The sequence below is a fragment of the Hyaena hyaena genome, unplaced genomic scaffold (assembly GCF_003009895.1).
Source record: "Hyaena hyaena isolate Hyena2069 unplaced genomic scaffold, ASM300989v1 scaffold_71, whole genome shotgun sequence".
Classification (NCBI taxonomy): Eukaryota; Metazoa; Chordata; class Mammalia; order Carnivora; family Hyaenidae; genus Hyaena; species Hyaena hyaena.
Window position 1 is genome coordinate 2,639,283 of NW_024080704.1, and position 26,653 is coordinate 2,665,935.

The following is a 26,653-nucleotide window of genomic DNA, read 5'->3' on the forward strand; positions in this document are numbered from 1 at the left end:
TTTCTAGGAGAGAGAGAGAGAGAGAGACAGCGTGAGCAGGGGAGGGTCAGAGAGACAGGGAGTCACAGACTGAAACAGGCTCCAGGCTCTGAGCTGGCAGTCAGCACAGAGCCCGACACGGGGCTCGAACCCACGAACCTCGAGATCATGACCTAAGCAAAAGTCAGACGATTAACCGACTAAGCCACCCAGGCGCCCCTGGACGGGTCTTTTTAAACAAGATACATAATACAGCCCTGATTGGTAGGCAGAGCAGAAAACCAGCAAGAATCTCAAAGCCACATAAGTTATCTGCTTTTTCAGCTTGGAAGGGCAAGTAACAGAAGTGTCTTGATAGTTCCTATACCACTTATGGCAGTCTGCTTGCTCTAAGGAGGACGTAAAGTTCACTCAGAGTTACGTATCTATGCACAAATAGGAGCCTTTGTAGGTCAGGGGTAGTAATCCTCAGAGACTCGACGTTTCTCATTTCTATTGAAATGAGAGTGAGGGACCTTAGCGAGCTATTATGTTAATGTTTCTCTTTGCCTGGTGTGGAAATTATTTTCATGAATTTAACCTAATATATATTTACTGTATGTATGTTATAAGTAAGACCTTAGAGTGTGTTCTGTGGAAGACACAATCAAGTTGAAGATAAAGTCCTTGCCTATGAGGACTCTACAGTCTAATAGGGGACATAAAACATATAGAAAAGTAATAACAGGAGGTAAATGTGAAGAGGACTATGACTGGTATGGAAATATATCAGCTGATGTGAATTTTTAAAAATCTTTGGTGACTGATTAAAAGAAGTTTTTGTGAATTAACATGGCAGTTTTGCTGGGCAATGAAAAATAGAATGTGGCCATCAAATAGCAGAAAACAGAATGAGCAAAAGTATGAAGAGAAGTGGGAAAGCATAGGGTATGTCTGAAGGAAAGCAAATTGTCCAACACATGGAGTCCAGACAGGAGGAGGGGAAGAAAAAGGAGGAAGAATCAGCCAGGGGCAGGCTGGAGGGAAGGTGGTCCAAGAAGACAACAATACGCGTGAGGGCTCTAAGGCAGTAGTACAGTGCTTGGCTCCATAGCAAGTGTAGAGGAGAAGGGTTCAAGACCAAGCCTTTAAGGAACTGCCACATTTAGAGCTTGGAGAGAGAAAAGGGAGCTGACAAAGGGGGCTAAGGAGTGGTGAGGGAGACAGCAAAAACCAGGAGAGTACGGTGCCACAGATGCTAACAGATTAAAGAGAGCTGTCTGCTGTGTCCAAACTATTCTACAAAGACTACAAGAAAAAGTATAAAAAGCACAAGGGATTAGGTACTGAAGCTCAGGGAGTCCTTAAACCTGGGAGTCCATGTATCAACTAAGTATGGACTGAACTGCTTTGCAAAAAACACAGCTTCCTGACCCATTTTATCTTGACATAAGTTGGAACACATACACACAGAATTGCCGTCTTATAGAGAAAAATGTTCAAGAGACTAAAATAAAGCAAAAGCCAACAATCCATTTGCAGTAACGATACAGGAAAGAAGGGACATAAAGAAAAGGAAGTAGCAGTCTCAACACCTAGTTTCTATTCAAGACTGAAGTTCTTAATGGATCTGTGGGCCTATCTGGATTGAGTTTTCTTAGTTACATGTTAAACTGTTCTGTCTTTTCCTCCAGGAACTTCAGGAACACAAGGAGATAAACATATCCAAATTTGCAATAAATCCAGTGAATATGAAGAATCAGCTTTTGCCCTTCTAGGTATCACCAGTTACATGGCCTGTGCATCTGGCCCAAGATTCCAAATTCTGTCCTTCTCTCCAGACCATTTTGTGGCTCAGGGACTAGAATGAACCATTCAACATCAGCAAATAGCTGTGCTGGATGATGCTTTAATATACTGAGTATGAGAACAGGATGTGGACAACACTGGACAAGAGACTTCCCTTCTAAAGTGTGGCAGCACTCCACATTTTCCTCCCATTTTTAATAAAATGCAGAGATTGCTGACAAAAATAATATTCTACTTTGGCTGGATGACACTTTAGAAGCTTCCGTGCTCTCCACCCCACATGAGGCAAACGCAGATCATCAGGGTGCTCTTCTCTGCTTTTACATCAATTACAGAGTATGGAACGGCCTCTCAGTCTTCATACTCTGTAAATCGGAGTCCCAATTTAATTCACCAAAATGCTTTTCAGAATTAGTCAGAGATTCAATAATACTCATTAGTAGCTAATATAAAGGATGGCTGCCATTGAAAGGGCCATCCATCTTAGGCCAGGGTCGTCATTTATTTCAAGGAGTACTCAAAATCAAAATGTTCTAGATTTTGGGGTTTAAATATGGGCATATATATTAACCCAGCATCTTACATAAGTACAGACTGATGATCCACAAAATTCATCTCAATAATACTTCATTATATTAAAAATGCAATCCAGATTGCAAAAGTGCTACATACAGGGGAAAAGAATCAGGGTTGGTTTTTTTTTTTTTTTTTTGGTTAATCTGAAATGTATGTTCTCCCTCTCCATAGAAAATATTCAACATGACCCCAAATCCCCAATATTGAATCACCTCCTTTCTTAATGTACAGTGACATAGGCCCAAACACCCAGGGCCACGTGTTTGTTGGCCCCTGGCTTGACATCTGCTTACTACCTCTGTTCTCTGTAAAGATGTTTCCAACAGAGTAAAAGAAAGTCATTTATTGTGGGTTTTTTCCCCTTCATCGGACAGAGCTAAAAAAGCAGTAGGTTCACTCATCTGTCACACATTATATATAAAGGACTGTAAAACCATCTCAAACGATTTTGCTCAACCCAGGCATCATTCAGGATGTTTCTCAATTCAATCCTTCCTATCTCAATGCCTCATGTGAATTCTACTTATTGAAAGGGTGCACATTTTACAGAAGTCAGCAGTTAATTTATTTTTAAATGCTGAGAACAGATTTACACAATCAATGACAGTAGAGTCCTTATAAAACAAATTTAAAAAGTGATAAAAATTAAGCACTTAAATAAGTATATGGTCAGTCAGTAATTAAGAGAATAAAAGAATGATACCTATTAGCAAATAAAACTCAAAGCAAGTAGTTCAGTCTGTTGTCAATTAAATCCACACATAAATACAATCACCATTTTAAGCCAGAAACTTACAAGAAACATTTGCTCGATAAGAAAAGGAGTCCATCTTTTAATACAGGTAACTGAAAGAGAAACACATCACCAAGAGGCTTCCTCTTGTCTCTTTACTATAGGATATGGATTGGTCATTGTGGGTAGAGGCTATGTGTCTGTCCACGAGGGTCCAACAAGAAGAACAGAAATCACTGAATATTTAACAAAGGAAATTTAAGGCCGGCAACTGTAACACAGGTGACAAAAAGCAGTAAAGCCAGCTGTGAGTGGTGCTATGACCACATGCGTTTGGCTCTGTGCTGACAGCTAGCTCAGAGCCTGGAGCCTGCTTTAGATTCTGTATCTCCCTGTCTCTCTGACCCTCCCCTGCTCATGCTGTCTCTCTCTCTCTCTCAGAAAAAAATACAAAATTAAAAAAAAAAGTTATTGAAAAGGTTCCTAAGTATATTCAAAGCTTTTACCTATCAATTATATATATATATTTAAAGCATACTTCTACAAAAATATTACATACACACACACACAAAGAGATTTTCACTTCTACTTGAAACATCTTTAGAGCTACATACATTTCCTTGTACCTCAGGTTAAACACGGTAAAACACAGCAAAGAGCTGCCAAATAGTTGTGTGGCTTGTAATGACAAATCAGAGGAACCAGTGGTGATGAACCCTCCCCGTGGGGTTTTTGTCTTTTCACAGAAGTCATTCTGAAAATTTAAGTACAAAAAAGGGACTCCTAGACATTTTTCCTTTAAATGACAAAAGATACGCTGATTTATTTCTTTAAAAAAAAATTTTTTTTTAATGTTCTACTTGTTTCTGAGAGAGAGCGTGAGCAGGGGAGGGTCAGAGAGAGAGAGGGAGATACAGAATCCGAAACAGGCTCCAGGCTCTGAGCTGGCAGTCAGCACAGAGCCCGACGCGGGGCTCGAACCCATGAACTGTGAGATCATGACCTGAGCCGAAGTCGGACGCTTAACCGACCCAGCCACCCAGGTGCCCTTATGCTGATTTATTTCTTAAATGTCGTTTCTGCTTTTATTTCTAAAAGAGACTGAATCTAAGACCCCAGGCAGAATTTGCTCTGAATGTTTATGCTCCTTGGCCTGGTAGGTCTGGCATTCCTGTCTTTAATTTTGTGGTCTTTATTTATTTTTTTGAGAGACTGAAAGAGAGAGGGAGGCATAGAGACAAAGGGAGAGAATCTCAAACAGGCTCCCTGCTCAGTCAGCATGGAGCCCAACACGGGGCTCGATCCTATGACTCTGGGATCATGACCTTGATCCAATGATCCTGGGATCATGACTGGAGCTGAAGTCAAGAGTTGGACACTCAACCGACTGAGTCACCCAGGTGCCCTAATGAAATATTTTTGTTGGGGAAAATGAGATCACTGGGTGGCAACAAAAGAACCTGAAAACTAGGAAAAAAGAATAAGCCTTATGAACTTGAAAGGGACTTTCAGATATCTTTTTTTTTTTTTTAATGTTCATTTATTTTTGCTGGGGGAGGGGCAGAGAGAGAGAGAGAGAGAGAGAGGGAGAGAGAATCTCAAGCAGGCTCTGTGCTAAACCGTGCAAGCTGGATGCAAGGCTCGATCCCACGAATTGGGAGATCATGACTTGAGCCAAAATGAAGAGTCAGATGCTTAAACGACTGAGCCACCCAGGCACCCCTAAGATGTCTTATCTTTAAGCAGCTGGGCTGTGGAGTGGACGCAGCTCTGTACTTCTCTTGGCCTCTTCCTTGCCCTTCCCCATCTTAGAAGCTGTTCTGCCAGACTGTCTGCCCCAGAATTCCTCACTGAGCAGACAGAAGTTGCCTGCTCCCTTTTAAGAACAGAAACGGCCCGTGGACCCGACACAGAGACCACCAGGGCCACAGGATTACGCATGACCAGTGGCACAAGAAATTGAACAAAGGTATATAAAATGCTGACCACCTCAACAGTATAGATAAAGCCTTGGCAGGTTTCTTTTTTATTATTATTTTCTTACCAATAACTAAAAAACTCAATTAAAACCTCACCATTTAAGCTCCACAAGTTCAGTCACAGCCCATTTTTTCATGCTTAACGATTTTCTCATTAAATGCAGTAATTTCTTACAAATTGCACTAATAAAAGTAAGTCCTGCTGGGTGTTCCCCCCGCTTTAAATGCTGCCTTTTCATTGATGTGTTAAATTAAAACCCCAGGCACAAGGAGCAGAGTAAATGCAAAGTCTTTATTGTCAGAATCCATTCCTGCAGACTAGGAGATCTCTCTCATTTTATTTTTGTTTTTATTTGAGCTAACTCTGAGTCCTACTTTATAGCCATAGGAAGAATGACACTGAAGGTCTCTTGGTCTTACTTAGCTCTCTCTAGAAAAAAACCTGATGGTGTGAGCTAATGAGAAACTAGAAAAATGGCATCCAGCAAGCCCACTGGTGCTAAGCTCGCTTTATGTAAGAGATCATTATGACAAATCTTTTTCATCCTGGATGCATAATATTTCTCATCTTAAATAACTTGGGTGTAAGACCAGGTCTGTTCCCAAGACAGCTGCAAAATTTTTTAGATTCCTGGTCAAAGGAAAGGGGGTTCCATGGCATTTTATGGTCTTTATATTATTTATTTATTAAAAAAATTTTAATGTTTATTTATTTTCAAGAGACAAAGAGTGTACGAGTGGGGGAGGGTCAGAGAGAGAGGGAGATACAGAATCAGAAGCAGGTTTCAGGCTCTGAGCTGTCAGCACAGAGCCTGATGTGGGTCTCGAATCCATGAGCTGTGAGATCATGACCTGAGCTGAAGTTGGACCTTTAACCAACTGAGCCACCCAGGTGCCACTTTATATTTTTTATATTTTTTATTAACAACATTCAACTTAACCATTAAAGACTCACTGAACATATCCCACAAAACCTGGAGATTATCAGTTAATATTTACAAATTTACAGGGCATACAGAAGTTTGCTGAAGACCAAAAAATGTCCACTTTTTAGTGTAACTCATTTTGTCAATCCCAGAATGGAGTGCAGTTAGAGTCCAAAGCTGGGACATGATGCTAACATAGGACAGAAGCTAAAGGAAGACTTTTTCATCAAATGAAGTGATTTCCTTGGTTCCCTGATGCAACATGTATGCCATATGCTTGGAAGTGTGTATTAGGGGTAGGGCTAGGAAGTGGAAAAGGCGGAGAAAGAAGATCTCCACAATTTTCTAAAGTTCTAGAACTCTAAAACTTGGTGATGCTTACTAAAATAAAAGGGATAGAGAATTGATAACCTTACCACGCAGATATCCAGATGGGCAGTAGGAGGGAGGCAGAATGCAGGACAATGGTGTTTGGTACTGTCGCAATTTTACAGTGTCTGTCTAGTTTCGTACCAGAGTGAATGTCATCACCCTAATGCAGGAAATAAGTGGAAGGAACCAAGTAGCCATAGTAACAGTGCAGCCGAGAGGAAACACTCTGGAACAGGAGACCAATCTGGCAATGGGATCCAATTAAAAGTTGATAATTGAATGGAATTGAAATTCATGTATCAGTTGAAGAGATACAGTGAGTGGTGAGTCCGACTCCTCAGAAAGGAGAGAAGCAGCAGCCACTGCTTGAACGTGCTTTTGTGGACAATGGAAGGGGATGACTCCTGGTGTTTTACGACGCCTCAAGAATTTGAGTTACTCTTAAAAGGGCATACCAGGGGCCAAAAATTTTAAAACAATGGTATTTCATGTGGTTTTATCTTCTTAAAAACTGATAAATGACAACACCCTTTGTTTATATGTTATCTTTCCTTAAGGGCCTCTCAGATCCTTTGTTTTTCTTTCATTTTCCCCCTCTCTTTTCTGATTTTGTGAAGAAAGCTGTGTAATGCTCCACAGCTGAAAATATACAGATACTATTTTTCTTAAGTTCTTCTTTGATGGGGCTAAGACTTATGAATTGGTCCAAAGAATTCTGAGAATCACTTATGCTGTAAATCAAAAATTCAAACTGTTATTATTCCCAAGCACTGCTTCGTTAAAGTCAACAATGGAGACACAAAAATTACATAGTCAGCAGTACTCAGAGAACAGAAAATAGATGGAGTTTATCTGTTCCACTGATGGTAGACTAGCAGCGGCACTTTTGATGATGTGTCATATTATAATAAAACTACTCCTGGGCACTGGTATCTCAGGATATACTGGCTCTTAAATCATAGGCATCTCTTTAAAATAAATAGCATCTGGGAGTGACAAAAAAGAATGGACATTCTTTGTGGAAGGAATATCATGAGCAAATATACAGAGGCAGGAAAACCAATGTCACCAGCATACTAACAGGAATACTGTTTGAGGACAGAGTTCACAAAGCGGACCTATAGAAGATGGGTCTGGGATGGCAGAGTGGAACCAGGCTGTGGAAAGCCCTGAAATGTGGGACTACTTTTAACAACATGAGGAATGATTAAAAAGGGCTGACACTTAATCGAATCTTGTGCTTTCATAAGAAGCTAAATCTGGGGGTGCCTGGCTGACCTAGTTAGTGGAGCGTGCAACTCTTGATCTCAGGGTTTAAGTCTGAACTCCATGTTGGATGTAAAGATTACTTAAAGATAAAATTAAAAAAAACCCAAAACAACAGAAGCTAAATCTGTACCAACAAATGGGAGGAGCTGAATAAGAACAACTCTGAGGATAATTAATATAGGATGCTATAACTGTTCAATGGTGAAGTAATGAAAGCCTGAATCAGGATGCTGGTAGTTAGGATGGAAAGGAGAGACAGATCCAGAAAATGATTAGAAATTAGAAGAGAATTAGAAACGAGTACAAAATGGTCAGAAATGCTCACCAATAGTAAACTCGAGAGGAAAAACAACAAGAGCATCAAAAACCCTTATTTCTGGGGAAAGTTCTATCAGTACCCACAGCACCAGGATGTACTTAGGTTGCTGCATCACTTGAGGTGCCTTTCCTTGGGCTCTCTCCTATCTGGACTTTTATGGCTCAGGTTCTGCCAAATTAGTCTATGAATTCTTCCTCAAACTGATCACCCACCTGCATCTGTACCCACACTGTGCCTTGTGTCCTATTGCCTTCGATGAACTATTTGTACATCAAAGTGACCCCTTCCACCTGTGCCCTGGATACCACACCCCTCCCCCGCTCAGGGAACTCATCCAGCCTCATGCCTTCAGAGAATATCTCTAGGTGACTTCTCCCAGATTCAGACTTACACCCCAGGCCTCTTTTCTGAGGTCCAGACCTGCATATGCAACGTAGCATGCATTTCCCTTCTCAGTAAATCCCAATTTCTTCCAGGTACTCAGGCCAAAAGCTTGGGAGTCATCCTTGACTTGCTTCTTTCTCTCACACCCTATATTGAAACGGCCAGTAAAACCGGCCATTCTACTTTTAGAGCCTATCAAGAATTGAACTTCTCACCCCCTCACTTGCAGTACTATGTCAGCCTTCCAGCTCCTCTGTCTACGTCCACCTTGCCATTCTCAGCATGGCCCGGGACCTTTTAAAACATAAGTCAATCAGACTCACCTCTACTTAGAAGTCCTCAGTGGTTTCCTATTTCATTCAGAGTAAAAGCAAAGGTCTAGGAGGCACTATGTGATATGTACCCCAGCCACCTCCTCCCCTGATCTCATCTCCTAGTTCCTTCAGCCACACTGGCCTCCCTGATGCTCCCTGATGAAGCCAAACCCACTCTTACTTCCAGGGAATATACTGCTGCCTCGGTGTACAAAGTTCTCCCCAGAGATATCCAGCAGGCTGTCTCCTCCACCTTCCTCAATTCTCTGTTCAAATGACACCCCAAAAGTGAGCCTTTCTTGTCTTCTACATAAAGTCACAAACATATCTCACCCCAGCACTCACTATCCCACGACTTCATTTTAATTTTTTCTATAGTGCTGTCATGAATACCGTTCTCTAAAAATTCATGTCTTTTCTTAAAGCTCAGAAGATGACCTCATTTGGAAATAGCGTCCTTGCAGATGTAATCAAATTAGGATGAGGTCATAAGGATGGGCGCTAATCCAATATGACTGGTGTCTGTAAGAGAGAAATCTGGACACACACAGTGAGAGCTCCCTGTGAAGAGGAGAAGGCAGAGACTGGAGTGGCACATCTACAAGCCCAGGACCACCAAGGACTGCCAGCTGTCCCCATGAGGTAGGAGAGGGGCATGGGACAGATTCCCCTCAGAGCCCTCTGATGGAACGAATCTTCCTGGCACCCCCCACTTTGGGTCTCCAGCCTCCAGAACTATGAGAAAATAAATTTCTGCAGTTTTAAGCCAGCCAGGACATGGTACTTTGTCACAGAGCCCTTGGAAACTAACATAAGTGCTTATCACCATTTGACATTTATTTGTTAATAGTCTGTGTTTCACCACAATGACTAGTGCATAGTAGGCTGCTGGCCATTTGCTAAATGGATGAACAAACGGCCTTAGCCTCACTGGTTTACTCCTCTAAATCCTCTAAAGAATAAAGATGTTTTCTTGCATTCCTTTATTAAAAATTTTTAAAAAAATTTTTCATGTTTATTTATTTTTGAGAGAGGGACTGGGAGGGGCAGAGAGAGGAGACTGCGCTGACAGTGCAGAGCCCGATGCGGAACTCTTACCCACGAACCATGAGATCATGATCTGAGTCAAAATCAAGAGTCAGATGCCTAACTGACTGACCATCCAGGTGCTCCTTCTTGTGTTCCTTCAATTTAAACCCACACACCCTGCATTTTTAGGACGAGTTATCACTAAGGGGAATGGATAGTCTAGAACTTTTTTTTTAATTACCACCCTTCACTTTAACTTTAGAGATGAAAAGGACTAAAATACAGCTCTATGGAAGAGGGAAATACACAGATCAAGAGTAACGGGTTAAGAGATGTATAAGAGATTTATGCTGGTGTGTGTGGAGAAAAGACCATTTCCAACATTGCCCTGACTATATGCATGCGGGCATCTCTGTTATTGTTACTTACCAGGACCTAGTGCCATTCCATTTTGCTGGGGGCTCTGTTTTTCTCCCCTTAGATCATGCTGCTTAATCCCACTGGGAAGGGGGGGGGGTTGTTCTCGAAAATGTACTATCCCCCCAATTGGCTATAACCCCCAATTACCATACCCTAAAACATTAACTATCTTGTATCTGTAACATAGAGCATTAATAGGGATTAGCAGGGTTACTTCTATGAGGAGAGAGTGAAAAAGCAAGAGAGACATGGGTTTGGGGAGGGACTGGGAGAGAGGTGGGGATAATGAAGGAGGAGACTTCCTTTTCTTAACTTTATATACTATGTTACTATTTGATTTTTTCCAATTGAGCATGTACTTATTTTTTAATGAGGAGATAACTAGGGAGCAATAAACAATGGTTCCTATTTCCAGTGGGTCCTAAATGGATAGACATTTTTTATACATTGGCTTTACTGATGGTGAAACTAAGAATACTATTTCATGATCCCTTTATTTCTTTTTTGTTTTATTTTTTTTATACCATCTTCTTCTTTCTATTTATTACTCATATACTTAAACAGTTGTGTTATATATGTGCTGCCGAAGTGAGCACATAAACAGTTGTGTTATAAAGAACCTTCAAATTATTTAATTTTACCTACTCTACTCAGGAAAGACTAACAGTACAAACCAGATTTGCTGCAGGCAAATGTTTTTTTAATTTTTAATTTTATTTATTTTGTTTTAGAGAGAGAGAGAGCACGCGCATGAACAGGGGAGAGGGGAAGAGGGGGAGAGCAAGGGAATCCCAAGCAGGCTCTATGCTCAGTGTGGTACCCAATGTGGGGTTCAATCCCATGACCCTGGGATCATGACCTGAGCCAAAATCAAGAGTCAGGCGCTCAGCTCAGCCAACTGAGCCACTCAAGCACCGTGTTATAGGCAAATCTTATCTTTGGTTTGTATATTCAACCCTCCTTATCACCTCATACATTTAAAATTTCAACGTGTAAGTCTTGTTGGCTTTGTTATAGTCCATCTAGGAGTCATTAGAAATGGAAATAATTATGAGATAATCCAGACTTAGTTACTCCATATATTTTCTTCTCAATGTAGGAGACAAATAATGAATCAAACAAAATAAACCCATGTTTGAGAAAATGGCACCCAAAAGAAACAAATGATAGGAGGGAATAATGAACCTATAAGCTTTCCAAATCTGTAAATACTGACCTAAGACTTACATACTATATGTACTTATATACTCTGGTACCTCTTGTCACTAAAATGTGAATTGGCTTTCATTACTTAGAACTAATTGTTTCTGAGCTCTAACGAGTTCTTCAACCTATACAATTCTACCTGTACTGAACAAGTTGGTCATTAACTAAAGTAAATGAATTTCTCTCATGAAGCAGAGGGTTAGGAAACACAAACATAATCTTGTGGTACATGTATCAAAGCTTTTTTTTTTTTTTTTTTTTAAACTTCAGTACCTGAAAACCTTTATTTAAAATACACTCTATTCCTTGAATTGACAAGTTTTCTTTACTGGTACTCTGCAGAGATTCACTTGGGCCTCTAGATTTTTGTTTACCTAGGTGAGGCAAAAATTATAAAGGTCTCACCAGTCCACAAAGTCTCAAGGGGAATAACTCTCAATACTCAGAAAGTCATGGAGAACAACTAGACAGAAAATCAACAAGAATATAGATTTGAACAAACTATCATCCTACCTGACCGACTGACATTTACAGAACCTTCACCCTAACAACAGCAGAGTGTACATTAAAGGGCATATGGAATATTTGTCAAAACAGACTACAGGCTAAGGCATGAAACAAGTCTCAGTAAATCTGAAAGGGTTGAAACTATTCAAAATATGTTCTACAATGGAATTAAGATAAAGATCAACAACAGAAAGAAATTTGGGAGTCTCTAATATCTGCAAACTCTTCTAAATAATGCAAGGGTCAAAGAGGTAATCATGAAGGAAATTAGAAAGCACGTGAACTGAATGAAAATAAAAACAACTCAACATGATTTATGGTGCACAGCTAAGCAACTGGCTGGGGGAAACGCACAGCTTTCAATACCTATGTTAGAGAAGAAATGAGCTTTCAAATCAAAATTCTAAGCTTTTAAGAAACTAGAAAAAGGAGATCAAATTAAATCTGAAGTGAGCAAGGGGAAGGGAATAATAAAGACCATGAAAGAGCCAAAAATATCAATGAAATAAAAACAGATAATGGAAAACAAAATCAATAAAAGCAGAAGTTAGGATCATCTATAAAAGATAAGCAAAACTCATAAATCTTTACTTTGACCAAGAAAAAGATTTACTTTGACCAAGAAAAAGAGAAGATACAAGATAACAAAATCAAGAATAAAGGAGCAGACATCACTACCAACCCACAGAACTTAAGAGAAAAATCACATGAATAATGTTAGTCCAATAAATTAAACAATTTAAATGAAATGGAGAAATTCTTATAAGGACACAAATTACTACAATGAACTCAAGCAGAAATGGAAAACCTGACTGAGCTTATATTATGTAAAATAATGGAGCATTAGAAAGCTTCCCACAAAAGAACCCTGGCCTAGAAGGTTTCACTGGCAAATTCTATCAAATACTTAAAAAAGAAACATTAATCTTGAAAGGGAAGAAAGAATACTTCTCAATTCATTCTATAGGGTCTGTATTTCCCTGATATCAAAGCCAAAGTCATCGCAAGAAAGGAAAACTATAGAAAAGTATCACATATGGGCATATAAATAAAAATCCCAACAAAGTATCAGCAAAATGAATTTCACCAAAGAAAGTGAGATATATGAATGGTCAATAATCACATGAAAAAAAGTCAGCATCATTAGTATAGGAACTGCAAATGAAAACCACAGAGATATCAACACATTGCCACTAGAACAGCTGTGACTGAACAGAAAACACAAGTCACTAAAGCCATGGAGAACGTGGAACCCTCAGTCGGTGATGGTGAAGTGTTAAGTGGTAAGCTGCTCTGAAAGGAGTTTGGCTATTTCTAAAAAGTTCCCAGCAATTCCACTCTACCCAAGAAAAATGAAAAAACACAAAGATCTGTGCTTTTTTTTAAAGTGACTTATATATTTTGAGAGAGCGCATGCATACAAGTAGGGGTAGGGCAGAGAGAGAAGAGAATCCCAATCCCAAGCAGGCCCAACGTGAGGCTCAACCTCACTAACCATGAGATCATGAGCTGAGCTGAGATCAACAGTCGGACACTCAACCGACTGAGCCACCCAGGCGCCCTGAAAAAATACAAAGACTTGTATGTAAAGGTTCACCACATTATTCATCATAGCTAAAAACTGGAAACTATCCAAATATATACATCCATTGGTGAATGGATAAACATGTGGCATATCCATAAAATGGAATAGTATTCGGCAATAAGAAATCAATTGCTGATATATGCTATTAGATGAAAAACTTCAAAAATGTTATGCTGGGGTGCCTGTGTAGCTCAGCTGGTTAAGTGTCTGACTCCAGCTCAGGTCATGATCTCATGGTTCGTGGGTTTGAGCTCTGCCTCGGGCTCTGTGCTGACAGCTCAGAGCCTTGAGCCTGCTTTGGATTCTGTGTCTCCCTCTCTCTCTGCTCCTCCCCCACTTGTGTGTGCTTGCTCTCAATCTCTCTAAAATAAACACTAAACAAACAAACAAACACACTGTTATGCTAAGTAAAAGAAGCCACAGGTTAAAAGATTGCATATTGAGCGATTCTACTTCCGTGAAATTTCCAGAAAAGGTAAATTGTTAGAAGCAGAAAGTGGTTACTTGGGGTGCTGGTAGGAAAAAAGAATTGACTATAAATAGGGGGACCTTTTTGGGGGGAAGGAAAACTTTCTAACTGGTTTGTGGTGATGATCATACAACTCAAAATTTACAAAAGATCACTGAGTTACACTTAGTACAATGTATAGTAGAAAAATTATACTTCAATAAACTATTAAAACAGAGACCAAAGGTAAGTATGAGTTAGCTGAGAGATCTGTGGAGATCTACCAGACAGAGGGGATGCTGACACTAAGTTTCCACAAGAGAATAACTGCTAAGGCTCAGACAGCAGATTTTATCCTCAGTGTCCCTAAGAGGGAACACTGCTCGATTCCAAAGGCAAGGGAGCTGTGGAAAAGACAGTTCTCCTATGAGCAATAGTTCCTGACTCTAGTAGCCCACAGGCAGTCTCCTGAGTGTTCTGGCTGTATTTCATTACCACTGAAAGACACAGAGAGATGAACTAGTGGATTTCAGCAGTCTTATCTGACAAAGGCGATGAAAATGGGCCTTTATCAGTCAGCACAGGCTGCCATAACTAAGTACCATGGGCCAGGCAGCTTCGGCTTCAGAAATTTATTTTCTCACAGTTTTGGGGGCTGATGCTAACATGGTCAGGTTTTGGGGAGGGCTCTCTTCCTGGCTTGCAGACAGTCACCTTCTCACTCTATTCTCAGGTGGCAGAGAGAAAAGAGAAACAGGAAGAGAAAAAAGAAGAAAAAGCACAAAGTGGCATCTCTTCTTATAAGGGCACCAATCCCATGATGAGGGCTCCACCCTCATGACCTCATCTGAACCTAGTGGCCTCCCAAAGGCCCCAGATCCAAATCCCAGCACTTTAAGGGTCAGGGCTTCAGCATATGAATTCTGGGGAAGCACAGTTCAGGCTACAAAAGGGCCTTTAATCAGAACTATTAACTAAAGATTTTTCTCCAACTGCTCATAAGACACTGCAAAAAAAAAAAAAAAAAGTTAACTTTTCTCCTTTGTCCAAAGGCATCCATGCTGACGATATTCTCAAGCCCCACCAAAACTGTGCTCCACATCTGAACCAAATTCTCTTCCCTTCTCTAGCCTAAAAAAACAAAAACAAAAAACCAAGTATGCCATTTTTAAAAGTTTTATGTAGACGTGATGTGCATAACAGACAGGACTAACTGTATCAAATTATACTTGCCACTTCTTTCTGTGTCAGCATATTTTTTACCTCGGGCTTGCAATTTGAAAGGGGAGGGCCGAAACACTTTTATTGCATTTAAGTGGGACTCCAAGCTGTTTCTAGGCTCCTCTTAACACATTTCAGCTGATTAGTGACTATTTTAACAAAAGCCTAACATCCTTCCCTAAACATCTTAATTGGTTAAGAGCTTCTGTTGTTTGCCACGAGCAGTCACTTTAAGTCATTGATTAAAGCAGTTTGCACATCAGCACAATCTGAAATCAGTTTCCTTCTTCAACCAGCTGGGCTTCGGAAGCAATCTTGAGGACGGCCCAGCTCGAGGAGAACCAAGTGCGGTGCCCTGCGTGACGATCATCCACCAGGCGGGCGGCCTCCGACGCACAGCATTTACGGGAGGTTGAGAGGGAGAAGGGAGATGCCGTGAGTTCAGTACCTCCACTGCTCTTCGCCTCACGAGTCTCTCCCATTAGCCCTCGCTGCCAGGGTGAACCCCAGGGCAGGCTTCCTCTGAAGCCCTGTCACTAATTCCGCCGTTCCAGCAGAGCCGCTGCCCTGCGGGCGTGGGTCAGTGAGGGGAGCCCCCGGGTCACTGCGTTAAATGCAGGCCTCAGACTCGTCTCTGCTCTTCTCCTTGTTCTGACAGTGGGCAGTGTTCATGTGGGTTCCATATTTTCAGCCAGAGGGAAAAACATTCTTTCCTTGTTTAACATGAAAAGGGGAAAAAATACTCAGTAAGGCTTAAGGCAAGCAACTTCTGCCTGACAGGACAGAATCAAATGCGGAAGGTGGGGACGCTGTCACAGAGCCCTAATCTAGACCCCCTTTAACACTCTCAGGAAGAAACCCCTGTGCTCACCGAGAACACCCCTCAACAAACAGCCTGTCCTTTTAATGCCACCCGTCGGCTCTCTATCTTCACGGAGAGCCAGGCTACATTTTATAAGAACCATACCCTGAAATTAGACATCTTCTGATCCACAGGAACTTGAAAGAATTTAGAAAGCTGAGTAAGAATGGATAGAAGCCTTTCAGGGAGAGTTGATGAAAACCAAAAACACTTTCCAAGTGCTTATGTGTCTACGACGGTCTTTGCTTTGTGTGCCATGTATTTTTTCTTTTCGTCTTCATTTTCATTATTTGGCTAATGAATTTTATTATATTATATGTGCTGTCGAAGCGAGCACAGAATTTTATTATATTAAAATGTAAACTCAGGGCAGTGCTTTGCCATCTAATGAAATGTTTGCAGCCAATGAAGCAGTTTAAGCCACAAGATCCAGCGTCTTTCACACATTTGCAATCATCTGCGGAAAATCAACTCAATCGGCCCACACAGAAGATGCAGGAGACACTGGGGTCACTGATACATAATTAGCAGGTCAAATACCAACACATGCTTACCGGAAGTCCCCTTTACACTTCCAAATAAATGGGTCTTTGTTTTCAAATAAGACTTCTTGGTATCGATAAATAAGACCCAAATAAAATAACCCAAATAGTCAAGTTCTGGGGTTTAACAATAAAAAAAAGTTTTTAAAAATATTTATTTTTGAGAGAGAGAGACAGACAGAGTGCAAGCAGGGAGGAACAGAGAGAGAGGGAGACACAGAATCAGAAGCAGGCTCCAGGCTCTGAGCTGTCAGCACAGAGACTGACGGAGGGCTCAAATTTACGAACCGTGAGATCATGAACTGAGCCGAAGTTGGACGCTCACTTGACTGAGCCACCCCAGCGCCCCTTAACAATTTAAAACTAAACAAGTCACAAGGGAGCCCAGTGAAGAACAAGTGTCCTACTGAATACAAAATATAAAGTATGGACTAAACCTCTAGAACCCATAATCACATGTTTTCTCTCCTGACTAGATGTGTCACTGCTGTTCTGGGAAAGGACCAAGAAAGTACGTCACACTGTTAAAAAAAAAAAAAATGAGAGAAATTTTATAGGGCTGAACATGTTTACAGTTGTAGTTACGGTTTGTGTCTTCTTTCAAGACATTCAAAGTAACCAACATAAGTTATTTTTTATTTTTCTTAAATTTGCCAGCATTGATAGCTGGAAAGAACACATTCCCAAGGTTTTGTGTCATCCCTATGCCAATAAACTTAGAAGAACAAGAAATATCCCTCAAACTGAAAGCCAGAAGACATGAAAATGTGTAGATGCCTACTGCAGACTGCTGGTGTCAAGGGAACAGGATCAAAATACTCAGTGTGACCTCACTATTAGGCCAGATGGAAAGAAATACCCACATTTTAGTTTATAACAATAATAGATGAACAGGTCGAGTTCTAAGAGTAAAACAATCTTATCATTTATTACTGACCATGCTTCTGGCAACTGAATTTAAAAAGCAGATCTACTGGAAGAAGGGGAAGAGATTCTCTCTGCCTTGCCCTTGGTAAAGATCCCTGGGACCAGTGGAGGAGACCAATACCAGAAAGGTAGCTTCAAGAGTAGAGGATGACTTTGGACTTCAAGGGAAGTGAGTCTTCACTCACAAACGGGCTTAGTAGAGATGCCCCATGTAGAACAAAGTAAGGACAAGTAATGAACAAACAAAATGTCCTTGAAGCAAGGACAGGAAGGATAAAGGGGAGGCAAGTTAGGTCCACAAAACAGAATTGGGTGCTGACAAGTGTGCAGTCCTATTTTTCCACAGAAAGCCTGCCTTTGTGAGGTCACTGCAGAGCACTGACTGACCAAGTCCTAGCCGGAGGGACAGAAGGACCCCACTGTCACAACACCAGCAGTGCACCAGGACTCAGTCACATCCAACATAAAAGGATGCTCCACTCAGAAGTTACCTACAGAAGCAAAGGTTTAAAATACATGACCTTATTATGTCTGAACAACAACAAAAATGCGTAGGAAAGGAGAGTATTAGGAATCAGGACAAAGTCAGCTAAACAGAAAAATTCAGTATTTAGAAAAGACAGGGATTCGAATCTCTGAGTGCTTTGGAGGGAAGTTCATCTCTTCTAGTTTTATAGTTTTTCAATCTGTAAAATGCGGAGAATGACACCTATTGTAACTTATATGTCATCTAGGAGTCACTTGCTCTTGTTATTTTCACAAGACTGTTTCAAATCCCCAATTCCGTGGCCTGGGGAACATGGTTTTCCTGATATGTGAGCAAATTCTTAAGAATTTACTCTCTCGTGACCTCTTCTGGCTCTGGTCTCTTGTGCCCTCAGGTCCTTTCTCTGCTCTACCTGAAGTAATTCCAGACCAAAACTTGTGCCTCTTTACCAGCTTCCCCAGGGCACTCAAACCAAGGAGTGCTGGGTTTTATTGACACTGACATTTGCAATCATGAGCTGGGAACACAATGTAGAAAGCTGTGTCCCTACAGAAATCCATTCACTTTCCCTCTTACCTTTTCAGATCATCCCCTCCTGTCCTGAACTAGCTCCAGTTTTTTTACTTCTATGATGTTAGTAGATTCTCCTCTTAAGCATAACTGGTCAACAACCGAGCATGGGGACAGAGACTCAGCCTCTACCCTAAGCAGTTATCAAGATATTTTCCCAATTAAAAAAGTTATTTTTCTCAGAAAATTCTGGCACCAGCTGTTAAAGCTCTAACATCTTCTCCACTTGCTCACGTGACTGCAGGATTGCTATGGGGGTAACTGAGACAAAGAATACAATAGCTCAGCATATGCTATTTTATATAGAATATGCTAGCACAATGACTTGTACACAGCAGACACGAGTGGCTGCCCTTACTACTGTGATGAAGCCAGATTTAGTCCCTGAAGAGACCACACCTACTCCAGCAGAAAGACTAGTCACTTCTAAAGGGAGGACCTTTAACTTTGGCCAAGGTAATCGACAACCTACAGTCAAAAGCTAAAAAGGCCTCCATCTTTCTTCAAATACATGGTAATCATGACAGGTGATGGCTGACTCATCACAGCAACATTTCTGCATCCTTCTAAACACAGTCACAACGTGCAGCCAAGCAGAACACAGCACAGGTAAGAGGCCGTGAATGCTTCCTTTGATCGCCCCATGTATGAAGGAGAGAAATCCCAAAAGTAGTGCTGTTTCCACCAAGCCTTCTGCAAAGCTGCCACTTTAATTTTAATTTCCTTCTTCTATTGAGCTGTAGTTCTGCTTTGTTTAAAACTCAAAAGCTTTTCTCCTATATAGCAGTTCTTAATAGGGCAAAAAGCTCTTTCCCCATCTCAAAACACAAGACATAAACAGATTATCATGATCATGAAGCTCCTCTTCCTTAGGAAATTCTCTTGGGCTGGCCTGTGATGTTCCTGCCAACAGGACCTGGTCTAGGAGACGGTACGTTCTGGGCCTCAGCTGGTTACAAGTGCTTTTGGGCAGGAGCACAGCATATCTAGGCATCTTGCTAGCATTCTCAGACCCTCAGGAAGTGACCTATACCTATGCTAGGCACTGTAGATTAAACTCGACTGTATAACATTTTCTTGACATTTAGGAGTCATTTGGTCCCTAAAATGCCAAGAAGTTGGAAGAGAAGGTCTGAGCACATATTCACATAAACACACAGAAAGGCAGCTCACAGGCAGGCCTGATCCTGGGTGGCAATAATGAACACAATGGTGCTGTATAACCAAAGCAGCAGCTGTTACAACCTCCAGCTGCCACTCGTTAAGGGGTTAATGAACAGGAACTTGACCACAATCAAGTGAATGAATGTTGGTCCCAGACCCTCCATCCATCCCAGGAAACTTTTAATATTAGCCGAAGCCTAAATGGAATGCTAGGTTACAATTCATCAAAAGAAAACTGTGAGGATATAGTTGATTTCAGAAAGATCAAATCTACGGGTAGTAGCAGGTGTTCTGTGACTTCTGTAAAGAAGCTCAAACCTTTAGGCTTCGAATAAGAACTATGGGTCACTGAAAACAGGAAGGTAGGACAAAAATGTTTTATTCCAAGCTCACTGACAAGACCCCAAAGAACTTGGGTGAAGTGGAACCAAAAGCTCTAAGGCTCTGGCCGACAGTTTTCTTAGCAGAAAGACCTACAAGTTAGTTCCTCTCCTGCGGGGGCAGACCTGTGTTGGGTTTACCCTCATGTGCTCAGAAAGTTGCTTCGGTGAGCTCACCAATAACGGACAGTCACAAAGGTCCACCAGGAAATAAAACTGCTATGTAGAAAGGATACCAACAAAGGGCTACACTTCCCAATCCAGAATATAAATTCATTACTCTGATTATCTATCTGACATGCAGAACCAGTGGTGTATCACTCACCTTCCTCAAAGCTGGCTTTCTTCTGCCTCACCAGAACACGGAAGTTTTCAGCAGGGTTCACACTTCCGACCTAGAATACACGCACAGACAATAAACTTGCATGCACATCGCTTCGCTTTTTGGCAGTACCCCAAGCCATATAAGATGGCTTAATGTGGTAAGTGTGCTTTTATAAAATAAACCTAAAGACAAAGACAAGGCCCTTTCTATTCATTTCCAGTTCCAGGCTTCTGTTGAAAGCAAGCAGATTTCTGTGGCCAAAGAACTGCCGTCTGTACCTATACTCACCTCTCTTGAAGTAAGCTGACTTCTTTCCAGACAGGTCAGCAGTATTACAACCCAAGTCACCAGCCAGCTCAGCTAGAAGCTGTATGTGACACAGTGCTGGTACGTCCACACACCCAGCCAAGTAAGAAGGGGAGGACTCTGCAGTGTGAGGTCAGTTCAGAATACATTTGCCCCGCTGCAGATGACATGAGAAACAGCAGCCCGATGCTTGGTTTGCTGGCTCCTTGGCACTGAAGTTTTGGTAGAACACACAAACATGCCCATGCTGAACACGCCCCCCAAAAGGAAAAGCAGATGCTGTGTAAGGATTTACTATAGTGCCAGGTGGGAAAGTCTCAAAGATGAAACTCTCTGCCACACTATATGGCACTTCCTGATCACATGTAGGTCTTTAACCTTCCACTGCCACTCTTCACAGGCCCAATGTTTCACTCAGCTCACAGGGGAGAAGACAATGTGGTTCTATTATGGCTGGTAAACTTTGGTACAAAATGTACTGAAGTTTCCAGTTTGCTCTGGGATAGTGGTCAGGAAAGCTCTCAGAACAAATAAGGTCATGATTTTTTCCCTTTACTATAAAACACTGAAAATAAAATCTAAGTACTTTTCAGGGGTGCCTGGGTAGCTCAGTGGGTTGAGCAACCAACTCTTGATTTTAGCTCAGGTTATCGTCTCACAGTTCATGAGTTCAAGCCCCACGTCAGCGCAGAGTCTGCTTGGGATTCTGTCTCTCTGCCCCTCCCTCACTCACACGTGCATGTTCTCTCTCTCTCTCAAAAATTAAATTAAACTAAATAAAAAAGAAAAATCCAAATCATTTTCAGATGTTCAGTTTTCCTGAGAGCATTTCTTTTTGAGGTTGGAAAAAAGGCATGCCCTAATGGCTAACTATCCTGCCTAGTGTATGTGGCTGGTGAGGGACAATTTTTAAGACTCATTGATTCAAAATAATGCCACTTAACATAATGCATTCAAGTTCCAAAACCTTCCCATTAAAAAAAGGGCTCAGTGTTAAAGGATACTTGGTTCGAGGTCTTAAACTTGTAAGATCTGTTCTGAAGTTGTGTATTAGAAAAAAATAGAGGAGTTACGCTCTTAAATCCTACATATTTGGAGACTAACACCTGTACCATCAACCGCCACTTATCCTATCATTTTCATTAAACAGAAAGCTACAAAAGAAAGCCAACCAAAAAAATCTCTACAGAAAGTGCTACCACTTAACTGATCCTTGTGATACATATTATATGGTGTTCTCTGTACTAGATGCCATCTAGAGAATTCTACAGGAAATTCCCTGACAATAAAGGAAGAATGTGGGAAGGGCACATGTGGTTCATCTACTGAAAAGACTAGACACAGTGATTTACTAAACGGCTAACAAAAACTGATGCGATCTCCCCCAAGTCCCAACCTTCCAGAAAGGCAGGGAACACCCTGGGAAAGTTCTGCTTACACTGGTGATGCTGCCTTCAGCCAGGCTGGAGATTCTAAAGTATGCCTCCCCTTCCTCAGTCTTCAGTTTTTTAGATGTTGGTCCCTCTTCATGGCTGGAAAAGAAATAAATGGGTTTTGCTCCCTCCTTAAAACAGAATAAACGATACAAAACCCAGACCTGGCTGACGTGTAAAGTATACATTTATTTTTCAAGTGTCAAAAATAAACAGCTGTACTTAGTCCCTCTTAAAAAAGAGCCTGCCTCCTTCCCGCAGCCCCAGAACTCCAGCTGGCCTGGAGGGAGCAGCCCTGGCTCAGCCTCACAGCACCAGAGAAGTCATAATCCGTAGCCGTGTCACAGAGCTAAGAATGAACCGCAAGCACAGGGAAAGGAAATGCAGCATTTCAGGGGAGACCCATTTACCCTTCAGAAAGTATTTGCTAGTTTCTGTCTCAGAATCGACAGCTATTAGCTATCCATGGACATAGATGACCTTCGGGTCTACTACCCCATCTTCTCCATCATGGATGTGAGAGCTTCGTATGCTTTTACTTACAGCTGTCAAAACTTACTAGACAATCCTTAATTAAATATGCAAGACCTTATTCTTAGAGAAGTCTTAAACTATAAAAAATCACTTCCAAAAAAAGTCTTTTAATTTGTTCTTTTATAAACCTAATTCTGTTTTGGGCAATATGCTAACAGTCTACCAGCATCTGTGTGGTGAGGGAAAAGATGATTCCAAGGAATTATATTAAACATCTTGTCTCAAGTAACCGGCTGGCTTCAACAGCCTGCCTTAAAGTCAAGAGGAGGACAAATTAATTGCAAAGGAGAAGAAAATAAAATTCAAATACCCTGCCCATAATCTCCCGTAAGCTGCTGAACATATAGAGGTATGAAGACTTTTCTCCCAAATAATCAATCTGGGCCAAAAGCAGCTCTCAGGAAATGGCTGAAGGAGAAGGGACATGAGAAACTAAGATCTAGTATTATAAGTGTGATGTGTTTTTGTTCAGAAGCTCAAATTTCAGAGAATGAGTCTTGAAGAAGAGCTTATTCTAAAAACAAAGAAAAATGAGGCATGAGCTGGCTTATTCAATGATATTTCAATAATGAATCTCGAGTTCCATCCACGTTGCCACACATGGCCAGATTTCATTCTTTCTCATTGCCATGTAGTATTCCATCATATAGATAAACCACATCTTCTTTATCCTTTCGTCAGTTGATGGACATTTAGGTTCTTTCCGTGATTTGGCTAATGTTGAAAGTGCTGCTATGAACTCAAAGGTGTTATGCTGAGTGAAATAACTCAGGCAGAGAAAGACAGATAGCATATGTTTTCACTTATAAGTGGATCAAGAGAAACTTAACAGAGGACCATTGAGGAGGAGAAGAGGAAAAAATAGTTGGGGAGAGGGAGGGAGGCAAAGCATGAGAGACTCTCGAATGCCAAGAACAAACTGAGGGCTGATGGGGGGGAAGGGGGGTGATGGGCATGGAGGAGGGCACTGGTGGGATGAGCACTGGGTGTTATATGGAAACCAACTTGACAATAAACTATAAAAGAAAAAAAAAATCTCCTCTTCCAGTGAGGTAAAAGGACCAAAGCTACCATTACAGCCTCGCAAACATGAATTAAAACTTTTTATTACTTGACATCTTTCCCATTGGCCACTTGCCTTTTTCCCTTTGAGAAGTAGAAGACAGACCAGAAAGCATTAAAGGGGTAAGTCATCCAGAGCTCTTTCCATCATGTAGCGTAAGAAATAAACACACAAAAGCCTTGATGGCAAAAATGAAGTAAAAATGCACAAGCCCAAGGAAACGTGAAATTCCATCAGAATTCGAGTCCGTTAAAAAAAAGGCACAGCCATTTCAGTTCACCTTTGCTGGTTCTTCCCAAGGGACAGAAATTGTGGTGCTCCTGGATCTCAGTCTCACTTTGTCCACTGACTAACCTTGGACTCTTATACCTTCTTGAAGGTATTGATTGTGTATTAATTTTTTTATATCTAGAGTTTAGAATCTAGTAAGTGACTCCCCTCTCTGGTCTTCTGTTTGCTCCTCAGAAAAACACTATGATGAAAAGTATCATGAACATATCAACTATTCACCTACTGTCTTCCAAAAATGCAAATTGGTGATAAGAAGTATAAAACATCCAAAGTACTATGCCGAGTTCCCGCGAGAATGCGCGGTTGAACTGCATGGAGAATTTCTTAAACCCTCCAAACTAAGGTTCTAGGGAAGGAAGGACAAAGAGACATATATATCAATCCTCCAGGACTGGGCAGATAAAGGCAATAAACAGAAAGTAGTAAAAATCTGAATATGGTTAATATTCTCAAGATTGAACTACTTAATAGCATTATCATGAATTTTACAAATATTAAACTAATAATGTCTCTCAGTAGTGGGAAAGGGCAAAGACTCTCTTCCCAAAATGATCTATGAAGAAGCTGAGCTCTGGAAGATAGAAATGATCTGTGCAAGATCCCAACAGACATACAAATGTCACCAGCTACTGCATGTGGATGTCAGAACCACGGATGACTTATAGTTCTTTCTCATTTTTTATTGTCTTCTGTAAATCTATATACATTTTGTAATTCACTTTTTGGTCAAACATTTACCTAATACTATGTGCTGGCCACTAAGCTCTATTGTAAATGTACAAAAATTAATACATAATCAACACTTTAGGAAATTCAGCCAAATAAAAAAGATATAAACAGGCAATTAACAAACTCCGGTGACAAGCAGCACGTCCCCTGAGAGGACAGCCAGTTGCTGTACAGGGCTGAGGCAGGAGAGGTGGGCTGGGAAGTAGTTACAAATGAGGACGGAAAATACAGTAGTCCCCCCTTATCCATGGTTTTACTTTACAGTTTCAGTTACCCGCCATCAACTGTGGCCTGAAAGCAGACAACTTATGGTCAGAAGGTCAATAGTAGCCTAACGCTACGACACAATAGCTACGTCCTTCACTTCATGTCACACAGGCATTTTATCACCTCTTATCAGCACAAGAGAAATGAGTAAGGTATGACAAGACATTCTGAGAGAGGGAGAGAGACTACTTTCACAGAACTTTTACTACGGTATATTGCTGTAATTGTTCTGATTAGTTACTGTTAATCTCTTACGGTACCTGATTTATAAATTAAACTCTACCACAGGTATGTACGTGTGTACAGGATAGTGTTCAGTACTATCCGTGATTTCAGGCATCTGCTGGGGGGTCTTGAATGTCGGGTGTTTTGAAACATACCCCTGTGGGTAAGGAGGGGGCTACTGTATCTAAATCACAGACACAGAAACTGTGAGAAAAGAAAGTGCTTCTCTAGGGAGCTGGATTATGAATAGTTACTTCTTTTCTTTATGCTTACCTAGCTTTTCTCACTTGTGTAACAGAGTTTGATCTTAGTTGATGCTAATGGAAAGCAAGTTTTTAATCAGGGGTCCAAGGATAGGGACAGGAATTTGTGAACTACCTGAAATCATATGCAAAATATAGTATGTTAGGGTGTTTTCCTGGGGAGAGGGTTTACAGTTTTCACCAGATTGCCAAAAGGGTCCATCACACCCACACACAAAGATTAAGGAGTGTCGCGTTAAAGAATTTTAAGCAAAGAAGGGATGTGCTAAGATTTGTTTTTTAAAAATCACTCAGGTAGCAAATGCAGAATGGACTGAAAACAGGTAAGATTTGAATAAGGGAAATCAGTCATGGGGTTATCTCAGTAAAGCAGGCTGAACTGAGGCCCACAGAAGAGCAATGGCAATTTGAGATGCTAGTAAGAGCTAACTTTTTTTTTTTTTAAACTTTTACCACTTGCCCGTCATTGTGCTAAGCACATTTAAAATCCCTCAGGGGCGCCTGGGTGCAACAGTTGGTTGTCTAACTCTTGATCTCAGCTCAGGTAATGATCTCATAGTTCATGATTTCGAGCCCCACACTGGGCTTTGTGCTAATGGCGTGGAGCCTGCTTGGGATTCTGTCTCTCCTTCTCTCTGCCCCTCCCTCAACTTGTGCACACGTGCACACACTCTCTCTCTGTCTCTCAAAATAAATAAACTTAAAAATTTTTTTTCATTAAAAAAAACCCACCTCAGTTAAACTTTACAACAACACTATGAGTTAGCTATTATTATTGCCCTTTTACAAGTGATCAAACCAAGGTTCAAAAGGGCCTGACCTTGTCTAGAAGCACACATTAGTTAAGGGGGTCCACAATTCTGTACTCCCCGCCCTTCTCCTGTACAGCCTCCTGAAAGGTAGGTATTTGTTACCGCCACTCGACATGGAACAGCTTGCCCGTTTTAACCACCACTGAAAGGAAATGCTTCGATTTTGATCCAACTTCCCTTGACTGCAAAATCAATGCTATTAGCCACTACACTAACCTGAGGCAAAAGGAGGGGATCTGAGGTAACTTGGTGAACCAATTAGACATGGAGAGTAAAGAAAAGGTTTGACTCCCTGGAAATTAGGTGTCATTCACTGAAATAGAGAAGAACAGCATTAAGAGGGCTTTGAAGAGAGCACTGAAGGAGATGAAGATGATGAAGTCATTTCTGGACACAATGAACATGAGGCACCTATAGA

The 26,653-nt window shown here is 41.1% G+C and overlaps 1 protein-coding gene across 1 annotated transcript in view; it reads right to left on the reverse strand.

Moving 5' to 3' along the window:
* Nucleotides 1–26,653, reverse strand: part of XRCC5 (X-ray repair cross complementing 5) — an 89,382-nt gene that overhangs the window by 18,951 nt on the left and 43,778 nt on the right. Inside the window, exons 15-16 of the mRNA XM_039233146.1 lie at nucleotides 22,057–22,150; nucleotides 20,313–20,382 (exon numbers count right to left, since the gene is read on the reverse strand). Of these exons, the coding sequence (XP_039089077.1) occupies nucleotides 20,313–20,382; nucleotides 22,057–22,150 (164 nt within the window). The remainder of the gene's footprint in view (nucleotides 1–20,312; nucleotides 20,383–22,056; nucleotides 22,151–26,653) is intronic.